The sequence below is a fragment of the Corythoichthys intestinalis genome, chromosome 20 (genome assembly GCF_030265065.1).
Source record: "Corythoichthys intestinalis isolate RoL2023-P3 chromosome 20, ASM3026506v1, whole genome shotgun sequence".
Lineage (NCBI taxonomy): Eukaryota > Metazoa > Chordata > Actinopteri > Syngnathiformes > Syngnathidae > Corythoichthys > Corythoichthys intestinalis.
This window is the reverse complement of record NC_080414.1, coordinates 6,634,145-6,647,760: the sequence shown is the minus strand read 5'-3', so window position 1 is coordinate 6,647,760 and position 13,616 is coordinate 6,634,145. Positions and strand designations below refer to the sequence as shown.

Genomic DNA, 13,616 nt, shown 5'->3' with positions numbered 1-13,616 from the left:
GAGTTATTAATTGATGTCTAATATTTCCTTAAAAAAAAAAAAAAAATTCACTCGCATATTTTCAACTTTTAAACAAATTACTTCACAATGAAAAAAAAATGGTGTCTGTAAAAAAATGTCACGGATATCTACCTCATAACTATCGCTTAATTGTATTTTTTTGTTACTGTCGCATTTTCTCTGTTATGTAAGATGATAAATAATGGATCCAAAAAAAAGAAAAACTGAAAAAAAAAGTTTACAAGGGTAAATACATGAAAAAGAAAATCTCGACCACTCCTTGATGTCTGCGATTTCTGCATCGCAACCCTTGTTATATTACCATGTTTCACCCATAAAATCCCCCCCCAAATCCAGCTGTGGGTATTCACAGCTGTGTCTTGACACTCAGTGATACATGCTACATGGAGTTTTTGGATCGAAACAAGGTAAGTACGCGATAATATCTCGTTAAAGTCATGGCGTCTGTAATTCTGCTCTTGCCCCCAGATAGGGTTTTGCTGTTTAAAAAACATTTTTTTAAAAATAAATGCCCTCATGTTAAAAAATGTTCATCCCCCAGAAAATGGAGATTTTAAGCTTTCCAATGATGTATCAGACATGCATATCTGACAATTTTGAATTTGGCCAAATTGGGGGTCTCAAAGCGGAACGTCAAGTCACCTGAGTGTTTTCCGCCATATATGTGGACTACTTTCACAAAGGTGGAATAGGTGGAATCATAGTTAACATGATTAGGATTACATCTTTACTGGGAAATCTCCGCAAAGAGTTGGCAATTGATATTTTTTTTGTGAATATAAAATATGTGAATAATTTCAAAAAAGTTGTTTTTACTAAAATGGTAATACCGTGAATAAAAAAAAAAAAAAAAAAAAAGAAAGAAAGAAAACATCAAAACATGGCTGTTCTGTTAACTGAAGAATCTAAATGCAGTATATACCGTATATTTTGGAATATAAGTGGCAGTTTTTTTCATAGTTTGGCTGGGGTGCGATTTACTGGAGCGACTTATGTGTGAAATTATTAACACATTATTATATCATTTCACATGTTATTTTGGTGTTTTGGAGTGACACTGATGGTGTTATAAACTTGTTAGCATGTTCTTTATGCTATAGTTATCTGAATAACTTAATAGCTATGGCCACGTTCGCCTTTGGCAATGTGTGTTCAATTGTATTATTGACTTTTATATTGAAACGCATGCTTTTAGTTTGTGGCGCTTCCACGCCCACGTGGGGGTGCACTCGCACTTGTTTAAGCGAAGAAGAGCGCTCACACGCCAGAAGAAGACTGCTAGCTATGCTCTTAGCGAGTTAGCGAGAAACACGGCTGCGAACCCATGTTCATTGTTTATGCTTGTAAAATATCTCTACAGAGGTAACGCCTGTGTGCATCATCTTTTCTGTTGTTGTTGTTGTGTGTTTTCCTCCCGCGATTGGACACTTAGAGCCAGTTGTGTGGTTATTTCAACGATGTGCTAATGCTAGCCAACGCATGCTAACCGTTTGTGTCATTGCTGTAATAGCACCTAATTATCATCTACTTACGTTGATGCGAGCCTGTTTGGTGTCAAGGACGAAATCGATTCAGCAAATTATACGGATGTCTAGCATAGTCATTTGGGAGTTTAGCTCGCTGTATAGCCAGGACCGAGCCGTAGCGTCCTGGTGAGGACAGTATATTCGCATTTTATTGTTCATGCATCATGTATAATTATACTGTACACTTATTCAGCATGTTGTTCTCTATTGTATTTTTATTTTAAATTGCCTTTCAAGATGACATATCCGTTCTATGTGTTGGATTTTATCAAGTAAATTTCCCCCCAAAAAGCGACTTATACTCCGGTGCGACTTATAGTCTGAAAAATATGGTATATATACAGTCATGTGAAAAAATTAGGACACCCCATTAAATATTCAGTTCTTTGTTAAGAAATAGACACATATCAATGTCTGATCTTGTTTTTCCTTTATCTCAGGGAAAGAATGTGATTTAATTGCAGGTAAACAACAAAATAACATTGTTTCACTCATTAAACCAAATATATAAACAAAAATGCATATTCTAACTGAGGAAAAAGTTAGGACACCCTACCACCTAATAGCTAGTGTTACCCCCTATGGCTGAAATAACTTCAGTGAGACGCTTTTTGCAGCCATCTACCAGTCCTTGACATCGATCTGAAGAAAGTTTACCAATTTCTTGATGAATAACTGAATATTTAATTTTGTCCTAATTGTTGGTAATACACTTAGATTTCTTGGTTTTAAAATCATGCTTGGCACAGAAGGTTCCCTTGCTTAAACCAGTACATGTCCAAGCCCGTTTTAAGTTTGCCAATGACCATTTGGATGATCCAGAGGTGTCATTGGAGAAAGTCATGTGGTCCTTAATCCCACTCATAGTGTTTGGGGGTAAGAAGAATGATGAGTACTGTTTTCCGAATTTTGCAGGTTCGCGGTGAATCAGTAACAGGCACACTTTTACTCAATAGACAATGTTTATTGATTAGAAAATGCAGAATAAATGAGAAGGACCAAAGCCAGGCGATCCGTACGTGACCCGCTGGCGGACTTCCTTCGCCGCCTTACCGAAGCATTGGCTCCCGCTCATTTGTCACGGTAAGCGATTTTCATTGCTAAGGGACACCTGGTTGTGCTGTAACGTAGCGCAGGGATTCTGGGATTGACAAACTCAAATCTAGCGTCATTGTTACCCTTGTTATGCTTGTTTTTGATGCTTGTTGCTTGTTCTTGTGGGATTATAATAAATAACTCACATTTATTCTGCATTTTCTAATCAATAAACATTGTCTATTGAGCAAAAGTGTGCCTGTTACTGATTCACAGCGAACCTGGAAATTTCGGAAAACAAGTACCATCCTAAGAACACCATCCCTACTGTGCAGCATGGGGGTGGTAGCATCATTCTTTGGGGGTGCTTTTTTGCACATGGGATTGGACGACCGCACTGTCTTAAGGAAAGGATAACCAGGACAATGTTTTGTGAGATTTTTGAAAATGGCCCAAAGCAGACAGTCAGAAGGAGTGGCTTCGTAAAAAGCATATCAAGGTTCTGGAGGGCGCCTAGCCAGTGTTCAGACCTAAACCCGATAGAAAATCTTTAGAGGAAGCTCAAACTCTTGTGTTTTTCAGTGACAGCCCAAAAACCTGATTGATTTAGAGAAGATCTGTGTTGAGCAGTGGTGCAAAATCCCTGCCGCAGTTTGTGCAAAGTTACAGGAAACGTTTGACCTTTGTAATTGTAAACAAAGGCTACTGTACCAAATATTGACATTGATTTTCTCAGGTGTTCAAATACTTATACAATACCTGTATATAGGGTTGTTCCGATCATGTTTTTTTTTGCTCCCGGTCTGATCCCGATCGTTTTAGTTTGAGTATCTGCCGATCCCGATATTTCCCGATTCGATTGCTTTTTTTTTGCTCCCGATTCAATTCCAATCATTCCCGATAATTTTTCCCGATCATATACATTTTGGCAATGCATTATGAAAAAAATGAATAAAACTCGGACGAATATATACATTCAACATACAGTACATAAGTACTGTATTTGTTTATTATGACAATAAATCCTCAAGATGGCATTTACATTATTAACATTCTTTCTGTGAAAGGGATCCACGGATAGAAGGACTTGTGACTTTGTATATTGTGACTAAATATTGCCATCTAGTGTATTTGTTGAGCTTTCAGTAAATTATACTGCAGCCATTCAACCCAAATGCATGATGGGAAGTGGAACCATGACTATGCGTAGTGCTACCAATTGATATAACTTCTCTGCGTTGGGAAATAACACAAGGTGTTAAGAAAAAGATCAATTGCTACCTTGCTTCCCATGATATTTCTAATCGTAGGGAGAGGGATTGTAAGGCTTGAGCCTATTAAAGAAAGGCTCCAAAGGCTGCCAAAATTCACTCTACTCATTTTACGCTGCCTTTTATCTCTTTAAATGGGTAAAACGGCGCTATTACAGATTGAGCGCGACAATGCGTGAGTGGGTCGTGGAACGCATGCATTAATTGCGTTAAATATTTAACGTGATACATTTTTAAAAAATTAAATACCGCCGTTATCGGGATAAATTTGATAACCCTACCTTAAGCCTAAACTAAAGACTCTGGATGAGTGTAACATATTATGTCTATAACGTTAAATACAATTAGAAAACGATTTAATTAAAAAAAAAAAAAAAAAAAAAATAATTTAAAAGGCATGGCCAATATTTTTTTGCCGATTCCAATACTTTGAAAATGACGTGATCGGACCGATCGATCGGCGTCCCGATCGATCGGGACATCTCTACCTGTATATATTACGGATGTCCTGATCCCCTACTCATCAAAGTGGAATCGCTATCAGCTAGCTCGCTAGCAGCGAATGATAAAACACATTTTCTTTTCAAATGGATTCACTCAATCTACAGCAACATTCAAAGCATCACATGCACAAACCTCACCACACATACACATGCCAACTCCAAGCCCTGTCATATGACGCTAACACAAACCCACACAGTCAATTACAAGCCTGGACCATATTGAGAATCTGCCGCATGCCAGGCGGCACATCTCTCTGACCGTGAACCCTAACTGTCAAGCACTTTTGGGTGATTTGTGTAAATTTTGCCGCATATTTACGAGCATGTGTGCGAGAGCGCGATAGAGAGAGCGTGTCTGATTAAGAGCCAGAGCTAAATCTTTTATCAAGAAATGAGGCAAACTCTAACACGCAGTGTAAAATCCAGTCTTTACTCGGTGTTTTGTGTATTTATGTGTGTGTGCGGGATCATTAAATCCTGTCGGTATAATCAAGAAAATGTTGTAAATTTGTTTTTGCTCGTCGGCCCCTGACTGAACAATACTGGACATTTGTTGTTGACATGGATGGCCAAGCAGGGGCATCCCTCCAAGGAAGTGAAGCAAGAACACAAACATAGAATGAGGACACAGAAGTCATAGAAACCAAATAAATTCGGGTACAAGCAGAGTTTGAAAGCACACTGGAGACTTCTATACATGATTTATCTTTAAGGCAAGCACCAATGTTGCTGGAAACAGATTTCGGCTTTGGTTTATTAATGACTGCCGCACCACTGATCTTCCAAGTCATCTCAGATGCTCTCTTTATGCATTTGCTGTTTATTTATGGGCCCTCACCCAACTAACATCCACTGCTTTTGCTGCAATTCCCTTTTCTGCTGCTTGCTACAGGAAGTGATAAACTTTACTTAGTCTTGTGACTGTCGCTTGACGAAAACAAACAGGAAGACAAACATACACAAACCATACACTGATGTACTCAGAGGAAACTTTGAGAAAGAAGTCTCGAAACACTCTTTACGAGGAACAAACAAGTAGACTTATTAATGAGTCACTACATTTGATCGCTTCCCCCATTTCTCATCGCCATACAGTAACATAAAACAAAACTCTTTCTGTTTTTGTATTTGATCAGACACATTTGGTACAGACTGTTTGTTTCTGGATTGGATGCTAAACCATGTCTAGAATGGAGACAAATGGGATTTTTGGTTGTCTAAAACATCCACAACCTAGATGCAGGTCAATTCCGATTTATTTACCCATATGCGATGTCCACGCATCTTTAAATATTTTTCAGTGTTTCGGCCTTTTATCACGAGACACCCTCATCGATTGTGGCCAGCGACTGGTTGATCACGATCAGGTTGTTTAGATGCTCCAACCCAAGGGACTATGCAAGTCTGGGACATCCTCTTCCCAGAGTCAAGCCTAGTGCTGACCACATACCTTGTTCGCTCTACTCCTCGATGGCTCTGACCTGGGTTTGGAACTGTGTGTGTTGGGTGGGTGGGGGTGTTGTTGACCTGTGAGCCCAGATCCTTCCGCTTCAGCCATATCCACTGGCTGCTTCCTTCAGCTGCTTCCAAGAGTGCCCTAACTGTCTGTTGCAGAGCCTGTCCATGGACACCAAGGCCTTTTAGAAGTTTGATGGTAGATACCGCCAAAAAGCCTCTGCGTCCCACTTTGACAGGATAGACCTTAGCCCTCCATCCTCGCTGCCGAGCATCATTTGATTTCATTTTTTTCAAATCCGACCCCTGGCCTCTATCCTATTTGGATATAAACCGAATATGTATGCGACGCGTCTGCAGAATGAACACTCACACATATCCGACTAGAGATGTCGCGATCACATATTTTTGCATCCGATTCCCAGTCAGTGATTTTCCTGAGTCCCAATTAGATACAGAAAAAAAATAAATTATTTACTAATTTCGGTTGCTTGAGTCCGGGATCTTGTTCTTTCGGTCACGACCCATAGCTCGTGATCATAGGTGAGGCTAGGAACGTAGAATGACTGGTAAATCGAGAGTTTCGGCTTTTGGCTCAGCTCCTTATTCACTGCAACAGACCGGTACAAAGTCCGCATCCCTGCAGATGCTGCACCAATCCACTTGTCGATCTCCCCCTCCTTCCTGACCTCACTCGTGAACAAAACTCCAAGATAATTGAACTCCTGCACTCTGGGCAGGATCTCATCCCCAACCCATAGAGCAGTGGTCTCCAACCGGGTCCTCATAGGCCCGCTGTGAGTCGTGGTTTTTGTTCCTGCCGATCCAGCACAAATAGTTGAAACAATGAGGTCTCTGCTAAAGCAAGCAGCACCTGACTGCAATCAACTGACTGCACTTGTAAAACACCAGATTGGTGAAAAAAAATGGTCATTTTTCTGCTTGGAATGAAATCCTGCACCCACAGCGGGCCTTTGAGGAACGGGTTGGAGACCACTGCCATAGTGGGCACGCCACTCTTTTCCGACTGAGGACCATGGTCTTAGATTTGAAGGTGCTGATTTTCATCTTGACCGTGTCACATTCGGTTGAGAACCGCTCCTGTGAGAGTTGGAGATCACGGCTTGATGAAGCCAACAGCACCACATCATCTGTATAAAGCAGTGATGCAATGCTGAGGCCACCAAACCGGACCAAGAAATTCTGTCCATAAACGTTATGAATAGGGTTGTTCCGATCATGTTTTTTTTGCTCCCGATCCGATCCCGATCGTTTTAGTTTGAGTATCTGCCGATCCCGATATTTCCCGATCCGAGTGCTTTTTTTCCCCTCCCGATTCAGTTCCAATCATTCCCGATAATTTTCCCCGATCATATACATTTTGGCAATGCATTAAGAAAAAAATGAATAAAACTCGGACGAATATATACATTCAACATACAGTACATACTGTAAGTACTGTATTTGTTTATTATGACAATAAATCCTCAAGATGGCATTTACATTATTAACATTCTTTCTGTGAGAGGGATCCACGGATAGAAAGACTTGTGACTTTGTATATTGTGACTAAATATTGTCATCTGGTGTATTTGTTGAGCTTTCAGTAAATGATACTGTAGCCATGCCCAAATACATGATGGGAAGTGGAACCATGACTGTGCGTCGCGCTACCAATTGATATATCTTCTCTGCGTTGGGAAATTACATAAGGTGTTAAGAAAAAGATCAATTGCTACCTTGCTTCCCTAGATTGCTTCCCATGATATTTCTAATCCTAGGGAGAGGGATTGTAAGGCTTTAGCCAATTAAAAAAAGGCTCCAAAGGCTGCCAAAATTCACTCTATTCATTTTACGCTGCCTTTTATCTCTCTATATAGGTAAAATGGCGCCATTACAGATTGAACGCGACAATGCGTGAGTGGGTTGTGCAGTGCATGCATTAATTGCGTTAAATATAGTAACGTGATAAATTTTTTAAAAAATTAATTACCGCCATTATCGGGATAAATTTGATAACCCTACCTTAAGCCTAAACTAAAGACTCTGGATGAGTGTAACATATTATGTCTGTAACGTTAAATACAATTAGAAAACGATTTAATTCAAAAATATATATACATTAAAAAAAGGCATGTCCGATATTTTTTTGCCGATTCCGATACTTTGAAAATGACATGATCGGACCTGATTGATCGGGACATCTCTAGTTATGAACAGAATCGGTGACAAAGGGCAACCTAGGCGGAGTCCAACCCTCACTGGGAACGAATCAGACTTACTGCCGACAATGCGGACCAAACTCTGACACCTGTCCTACAGGGACCGAACAGCCCTTACTAATGAGCTCGGAACCCCGTACTGCCAAAGCACCCACCTACAGGACTCCCCGAGGGACACGGTCGAACGTCTTCTCCAAATCCACATTCAAAAAAATAAAGCCCACAAAATTACACAGAATTGATTTTTTTTCTTTCCTGCAGAGTACTAATGACTCCAAATTCCAAGAAAATTAAGCACTGCTCTCCAACAGAGGTTCAACAATTAATCAATATGGATCATTTGTACTATATATACAGTATGTGTTCATGATAGCAATAGCAGCGTATTACCTTCTTGTAGAGGGAACGCAAGTCTCTGTACTGCCACATGCTGCTGAGCACTTGTGAGGCCGCCTTCACCACCTTGGCCGAGTGTCTGAGGGGAGATAGCACATTGTTACATCCCCACCGCATCATTACTTCTGATAACATTCCAAACTGTTATTCCCTTTCCCGTCAATATCACCTTGGCAAGATATGTAGAGGTTGTCGGCTCTGTAAGAGTAAGAGGGCAATTTGTCTTTTCCGCAGAGTGATTCCCCCTACATAAAGTTTCCAGAAGAGTTAAACCGGTCCTTCCTTATACCTCACTCCCTTCCTGCCATACATGTGGCCCCTGCGTGACCACTTTGTCTATGAAATGACTCCAGAAGGAATCCAGTCATAAGCAACGGCTCTCTAGAGAAGGGAAGTAGAGCAGATGCTTGCAAAATGAACTGTACTCTGGTTGTAAATATCACCCTATGCTCAAATTCTGGCCATTAAAGTGCTTAAACAACAACAGTTAAAAGGGGAAGTTCAAAATTTTTGACATTAGGCTTAGCGGGGGTTTAATTAGTCGGTGGAGTTGGTTTCAACAAAATTCTGTGTAGTTTGTTAGTTTCAGGTAGTGCTGTTTTCTTCAACAATGACGATCATGAAAATCACATCGACGAACAATTTTTTTCATGATGACGACTAGGGCTGCGACTATCGATTATTTTAGTAGTCGATTAACCGATGAACTAGTTAGTTCGAATAATCGAGTAATCGGATAAGGAACATTAAAAATTAAAATACCTGAGCAGAGCCTGAAATGGCATTTATAAAAAAAAAAAAGGATCTATGTACAACAAAAGAACAATTGGCTAACTTACATAGCAAAAGTCAGCTAGGTTAAATGCTATAAAATGCTTTTTTTTTTTTTTTTTTTTTTTTTTTTTTAACAATGCTCTTAACAAATGGTTCAGACATATATTCCCACAAAAAACGGCTAAATATATCTATAAACTAAATTATGAATGCATTAAAAAAACGTTAGCTCAAACAAAACTTAGCTTATGTTGGTCTTAACAGTGAGCAGTTGGATTCAGCCATGTGAAATGAGGCAGACTAGAGGGCAGTGTATCCACCCTAAGCAATAAAACTAAATGCAAACACTTTCAAAATAAACCATTACAACGCCACTTATTTGAACGATTACTCGAAGCAATAAAATTTAATTCGAATATTTTTTTCTAATCGAATACTCGAGTCAATCGATTAATCGTTGCAGCACTAAATGACGACGAGCTAAAAATGTGTCTTGGGAGACTACAAAATAACGCGAGGAATGCCAGTTTTTGTCTGACGAGACGAATATGCGACTTCGTTTCTGTCATGTTCACAATGCGTGACATTTTCATATTGTACGTGTTTGTATAAATCAGTTTGCATCGTGGCAGTGTTTGGGTGATGTCACTCATGTGAGAGTACCTCTCCCTCCTCAATGGAGTTTAGGATGCGTCTCAAGCTAGGTTATGCTCCATTTTGCTTGTTCGGAAACACGGTAAGATTTGTTTTCTTATCTTGGCAAGAGAGAATATGCAATGCTGCTTTAGCCTTTAAAGGTCTGTAGTGAGTGATCACCAGACACTAAATGTAGCTCCTAGCGTGAGCATAGCATTTGCTTCTCTTAAAACGCTGTTCAGTCCAGTGGTTTTTAACCTTGCTAAAGGTAACGAACCTCACAACTTCCACATGTGGATTCACCGAACCCTTGGGAATTAGATAATAAAAAAAATGTTTTTCTAATTCAAAACCAATATATCTAAGCTAGCGAGCTAACAAATTCCAGTTCAAAATTCTTCTCTCTTGACAGCATGTTTTATTAACAAGCCAAAATTTGAGACCACGCTGCTCATTGGTCTGTTGTATTCCCTCATATCAAGTGCGAGTTAACCTTCCACTGAGCAAACCAGTTCAACCTCCCATCAGACTCAGGGTTAACATTTGAAAGAAATTGAATAAAGCCTGAAAATTGAGGGCAAACCAGTCCAAAACCTGGTCTAAAATGCAACTTTGCCTAAAGTTCAGCATACAAAATAGGGCTCTGCACTATCTACGCTACAATATGTACTTGTCTACGTCCATTCAAAAGTTTTGGAAACCTTTATTTATTTTTGGACTAAAACTTTTGAATTTTACAGACGAAAACATTTTGAAATCACGACACTATAAGACTAAGAAGAATTTCGTCCAAAAGACTAAGACAAAATTTAAATGTGCTGCTAAAAACAACACTGTTTTCAGGGCTCTGGAGTGGCTAAGCTAGCGCCAGTCAATGGGGTTCGCTAACATGCCAATAACAAACAACATATGCATGCATGAGAATCACCAATAACCCATGCGTTCAATAGTGTTGGCTATATTTTCAGGATAAAGTTATTAAAACTTACCATTGCATGTCAATAATTGTAGTATGAACAGCAATATTTGTAATCCAGCAGCTCTGCAGGGAACAGGCTGTCTAGACAAGCAGGATGGAGTGACGTCACACCGTTTTTTAAAAATCCCATCCTCGAAATCAATCCCCCTTACCCACTATAATGCTTACTCTTTGACCACGACATGGCTTCGTTTGAACAGGTAGATCTGTTAATATCATTTTTTTGTTGGCATGCTAGCAAACTACATTCACTCGTGCTAGCTTAGCCTAAAACTAACAAATAACAAGCAAACTGCATGGAAATTCCTGAAACTAACTCCAACACTACCTCGAGGATTAAGCCTAATGTCAAAAATTCTCAAAACTTCCCCTTTAACTTCATTTTTCTGTTTGGAATCAGTTGATTTGTTTGGGTTTACATCAAAACACTCTTGTATCTGAAACCTGATTATGACCAGTTGCTGTACAGAATATAAATGCGCCTATTGTTAGCGGGCACATGCATTAGTAAAACTTCAACTCTTCAGCTCTTTTAGCTATGATGCATTTGAGGCATAAAGCTACATTTTATGATTGAGGCATAGAAGGCACATTTTTTTTCAGTGCACCTATCTCGTAAAAGTGAAAACTAAACGCACAAAGAAATTTTCACTTTCTTCCAGCCATGGCCTCATCACTTTTTGTAATGGTGCCCTTGAGCAAAGTTCTGTGAATAGTCTGTCCTTCTCTTTCTCTCTCCCCTCTCTTAACAATAACTTATTGTTGGACATCTGGTTGATGTCACCGCTGGCAACACCTGACTTGTTGGTTGCCATAGCAGCAAGGAAGAACACCCTACTTGCTCGACTGAAGTGTATTATATCTAGTTGTTGGCATTTAGGAAAAATCAGAGTGCATCTTGATATACTGTGATGTGATTTTTATTGTGATCGACGTACTGTAAATACACAAATCATGTGTATATTTTTTATTGTGAAGCTTTTTTGGTCAAACATCCACCAGACATCACTTCATTACTCCCCAGTTACGAATTATCCCTGGTCTTGCGATCGACTCCAGTTAAAAATTTGACGAACTCGAACTTGGTTTTACAAATTTTGTAAAACCTACTGTATTTTCTGAACTATAAGTCGCATTTTTTTCATAGTTTTGACCGAGTTTGCGACTTACACTTATACAAGTGTGACTTATATATGATTATTTTTCCCGCTCAGCCTGTTATCTTGTTTTTTTTTTAGGCCAGTGTTAACCAAAAAACTTAATATTTTTTGTTAGCAGAGGGCTATTTAACCTGTTGTTCTCCATTTTACTATTATTACTTTAACTCATTTAACTCATTTAATTGTTTCAGTGTTCCAAAGACGTATTTATAGGTCTTTTACGTTTTTTTTTTTTTTTAAACACCAGACATCTCTAGGTTCTGATTCAACTTAACTCCAAAGCACAAAGCTGAAAATCCATTTTAAAGCGATAAAACTGGCCACTGGAGGGCAGTAGCTCATTTGGTAAGACCCCCAACCCGATTCAAAGGAACGCACGGCCGGCCACACAGCCGGGCGCCGGCGGAAGATGACTGAATGGACGCCAGGCGGCGGACAACCGAGCAGAACAACCAATTGGACGCCCGGGATGCCAGGCGCTGGACGACCAAGCAGAACGACCGGGACCACTAGTGCAGTGGACGATGCCTTTGAGTCTGTGCTGCTCGCGAGCAGAGCCCGCAGAGACTAAAAAAAAATTCATGTTTATGAGACAGATGGCGATGAGGGAAAAGTTTAACCGGCTGTCGCAGCCAGAACAGCGTCATCTTTCAGTTAGTTACAGTATGTGTAAATAAATAGTTACTTTGCGATCAAAAACTCTATTTGTCTTGTTGTTTATCTTGTTTCATAAAGGGAAAACATTATTCAGATGTTTGGGATGTAACTAAAGCAAAAATAGCTGTGTACAAGTAAATGTTTGAAATGTATACTTTAACAAAAAGCTCAATTTCTCCGTTTTTTCATCAGAAATTGGAAAATTGCTCAAACTAAGCTATTTGCTGATTTCTAAAGAATGGAAAAAGATATGAACTAACTTTTTTTTTCTGCTGAAAGAAGAGAGTCCAATCTTTCTTTTAGTGGGTTCCATGTTTATATAGCAATAGAACAGAATTTTCTGTGGCCTCGCAAAAACAGTCAAAATCCAGTAAAACGGCCGGGAGCGAAGGGCCTTGCTCCGGTGAAAATGGCTGGGAGTGAATGAGTTAATTGTCCGATTTATCAATTATAAAAATAATCTTTTGTTGCAGCCCTAACCTAGTTTTTACACCCTCCACCCATATGATTCCATTAATACCTTATGCTTAATAGGAAAATTTGGTGAGTCTGTCACTGTACCAATCAAAATCTATATTCTCTCAACCACACAGTTGCTAATACGGTCTAATGTTGTAGACTTATATCATTTCCACCCCCAAAATATACTGTAATACATTTGGTCTTGAGAGTTTTTAAAACGACGAAACACAAAAATGACAATCTGACGAGTTAGTAACACTGACTTGTCTCCTTTACTGCGAGCGATGCCGATCAGTTTTTCTATGCCGCCAGCATCGCGGAGGGCTTTGGCATTCTCCATATTCTTGGTGATAACTTCATGAAGTGCGCAGCAGATGGCAGTGACCGTGTCATCAGACATGGTTTTGCTGGGCGGACTTGTAGTACCGGAGGTCCCAGTGCTGGTGGCATTGTTGTTACTGCTGCTGCTGCCTGGTAACCGATGGATCAAATCTCGCATTGCGTATTTCCCTGAAAATG

General features: G+C 39.7%; 1 protein-coding gene across 10 annotated transcripts in view; it reads right to left on the bottom strand.

Moving 5' to 3' along the window:
- Window positions 1-13,616, bottom strand: part of ctnnd2a (catenin (cadherin-associated protein), delta 2a) — a 542,938-nt gene that overhangs the window by 32,016 nt on the left and 497,306 nt on the right. For all 10 annotated transcript variants that reach the window (XM_057823756.1, XM_057823762.1, XM_057823757.1 and 7 more), the window contains 2 exons: window positions 13,361-13,607; window positions 8,424-8,508 (listed from right to left, as the gene is read on the bottom strand). In XM_057823756.1, the coding sequence (XP_057679739.1) occupies window positions 8,424-8,508; window positions 13,361-13,607 (332 nt within the window). The remainder of the gene's footprint in view (window positions 1-8,423; window positions 8,509-13,360; window positions 13,608-13,616) is intronic.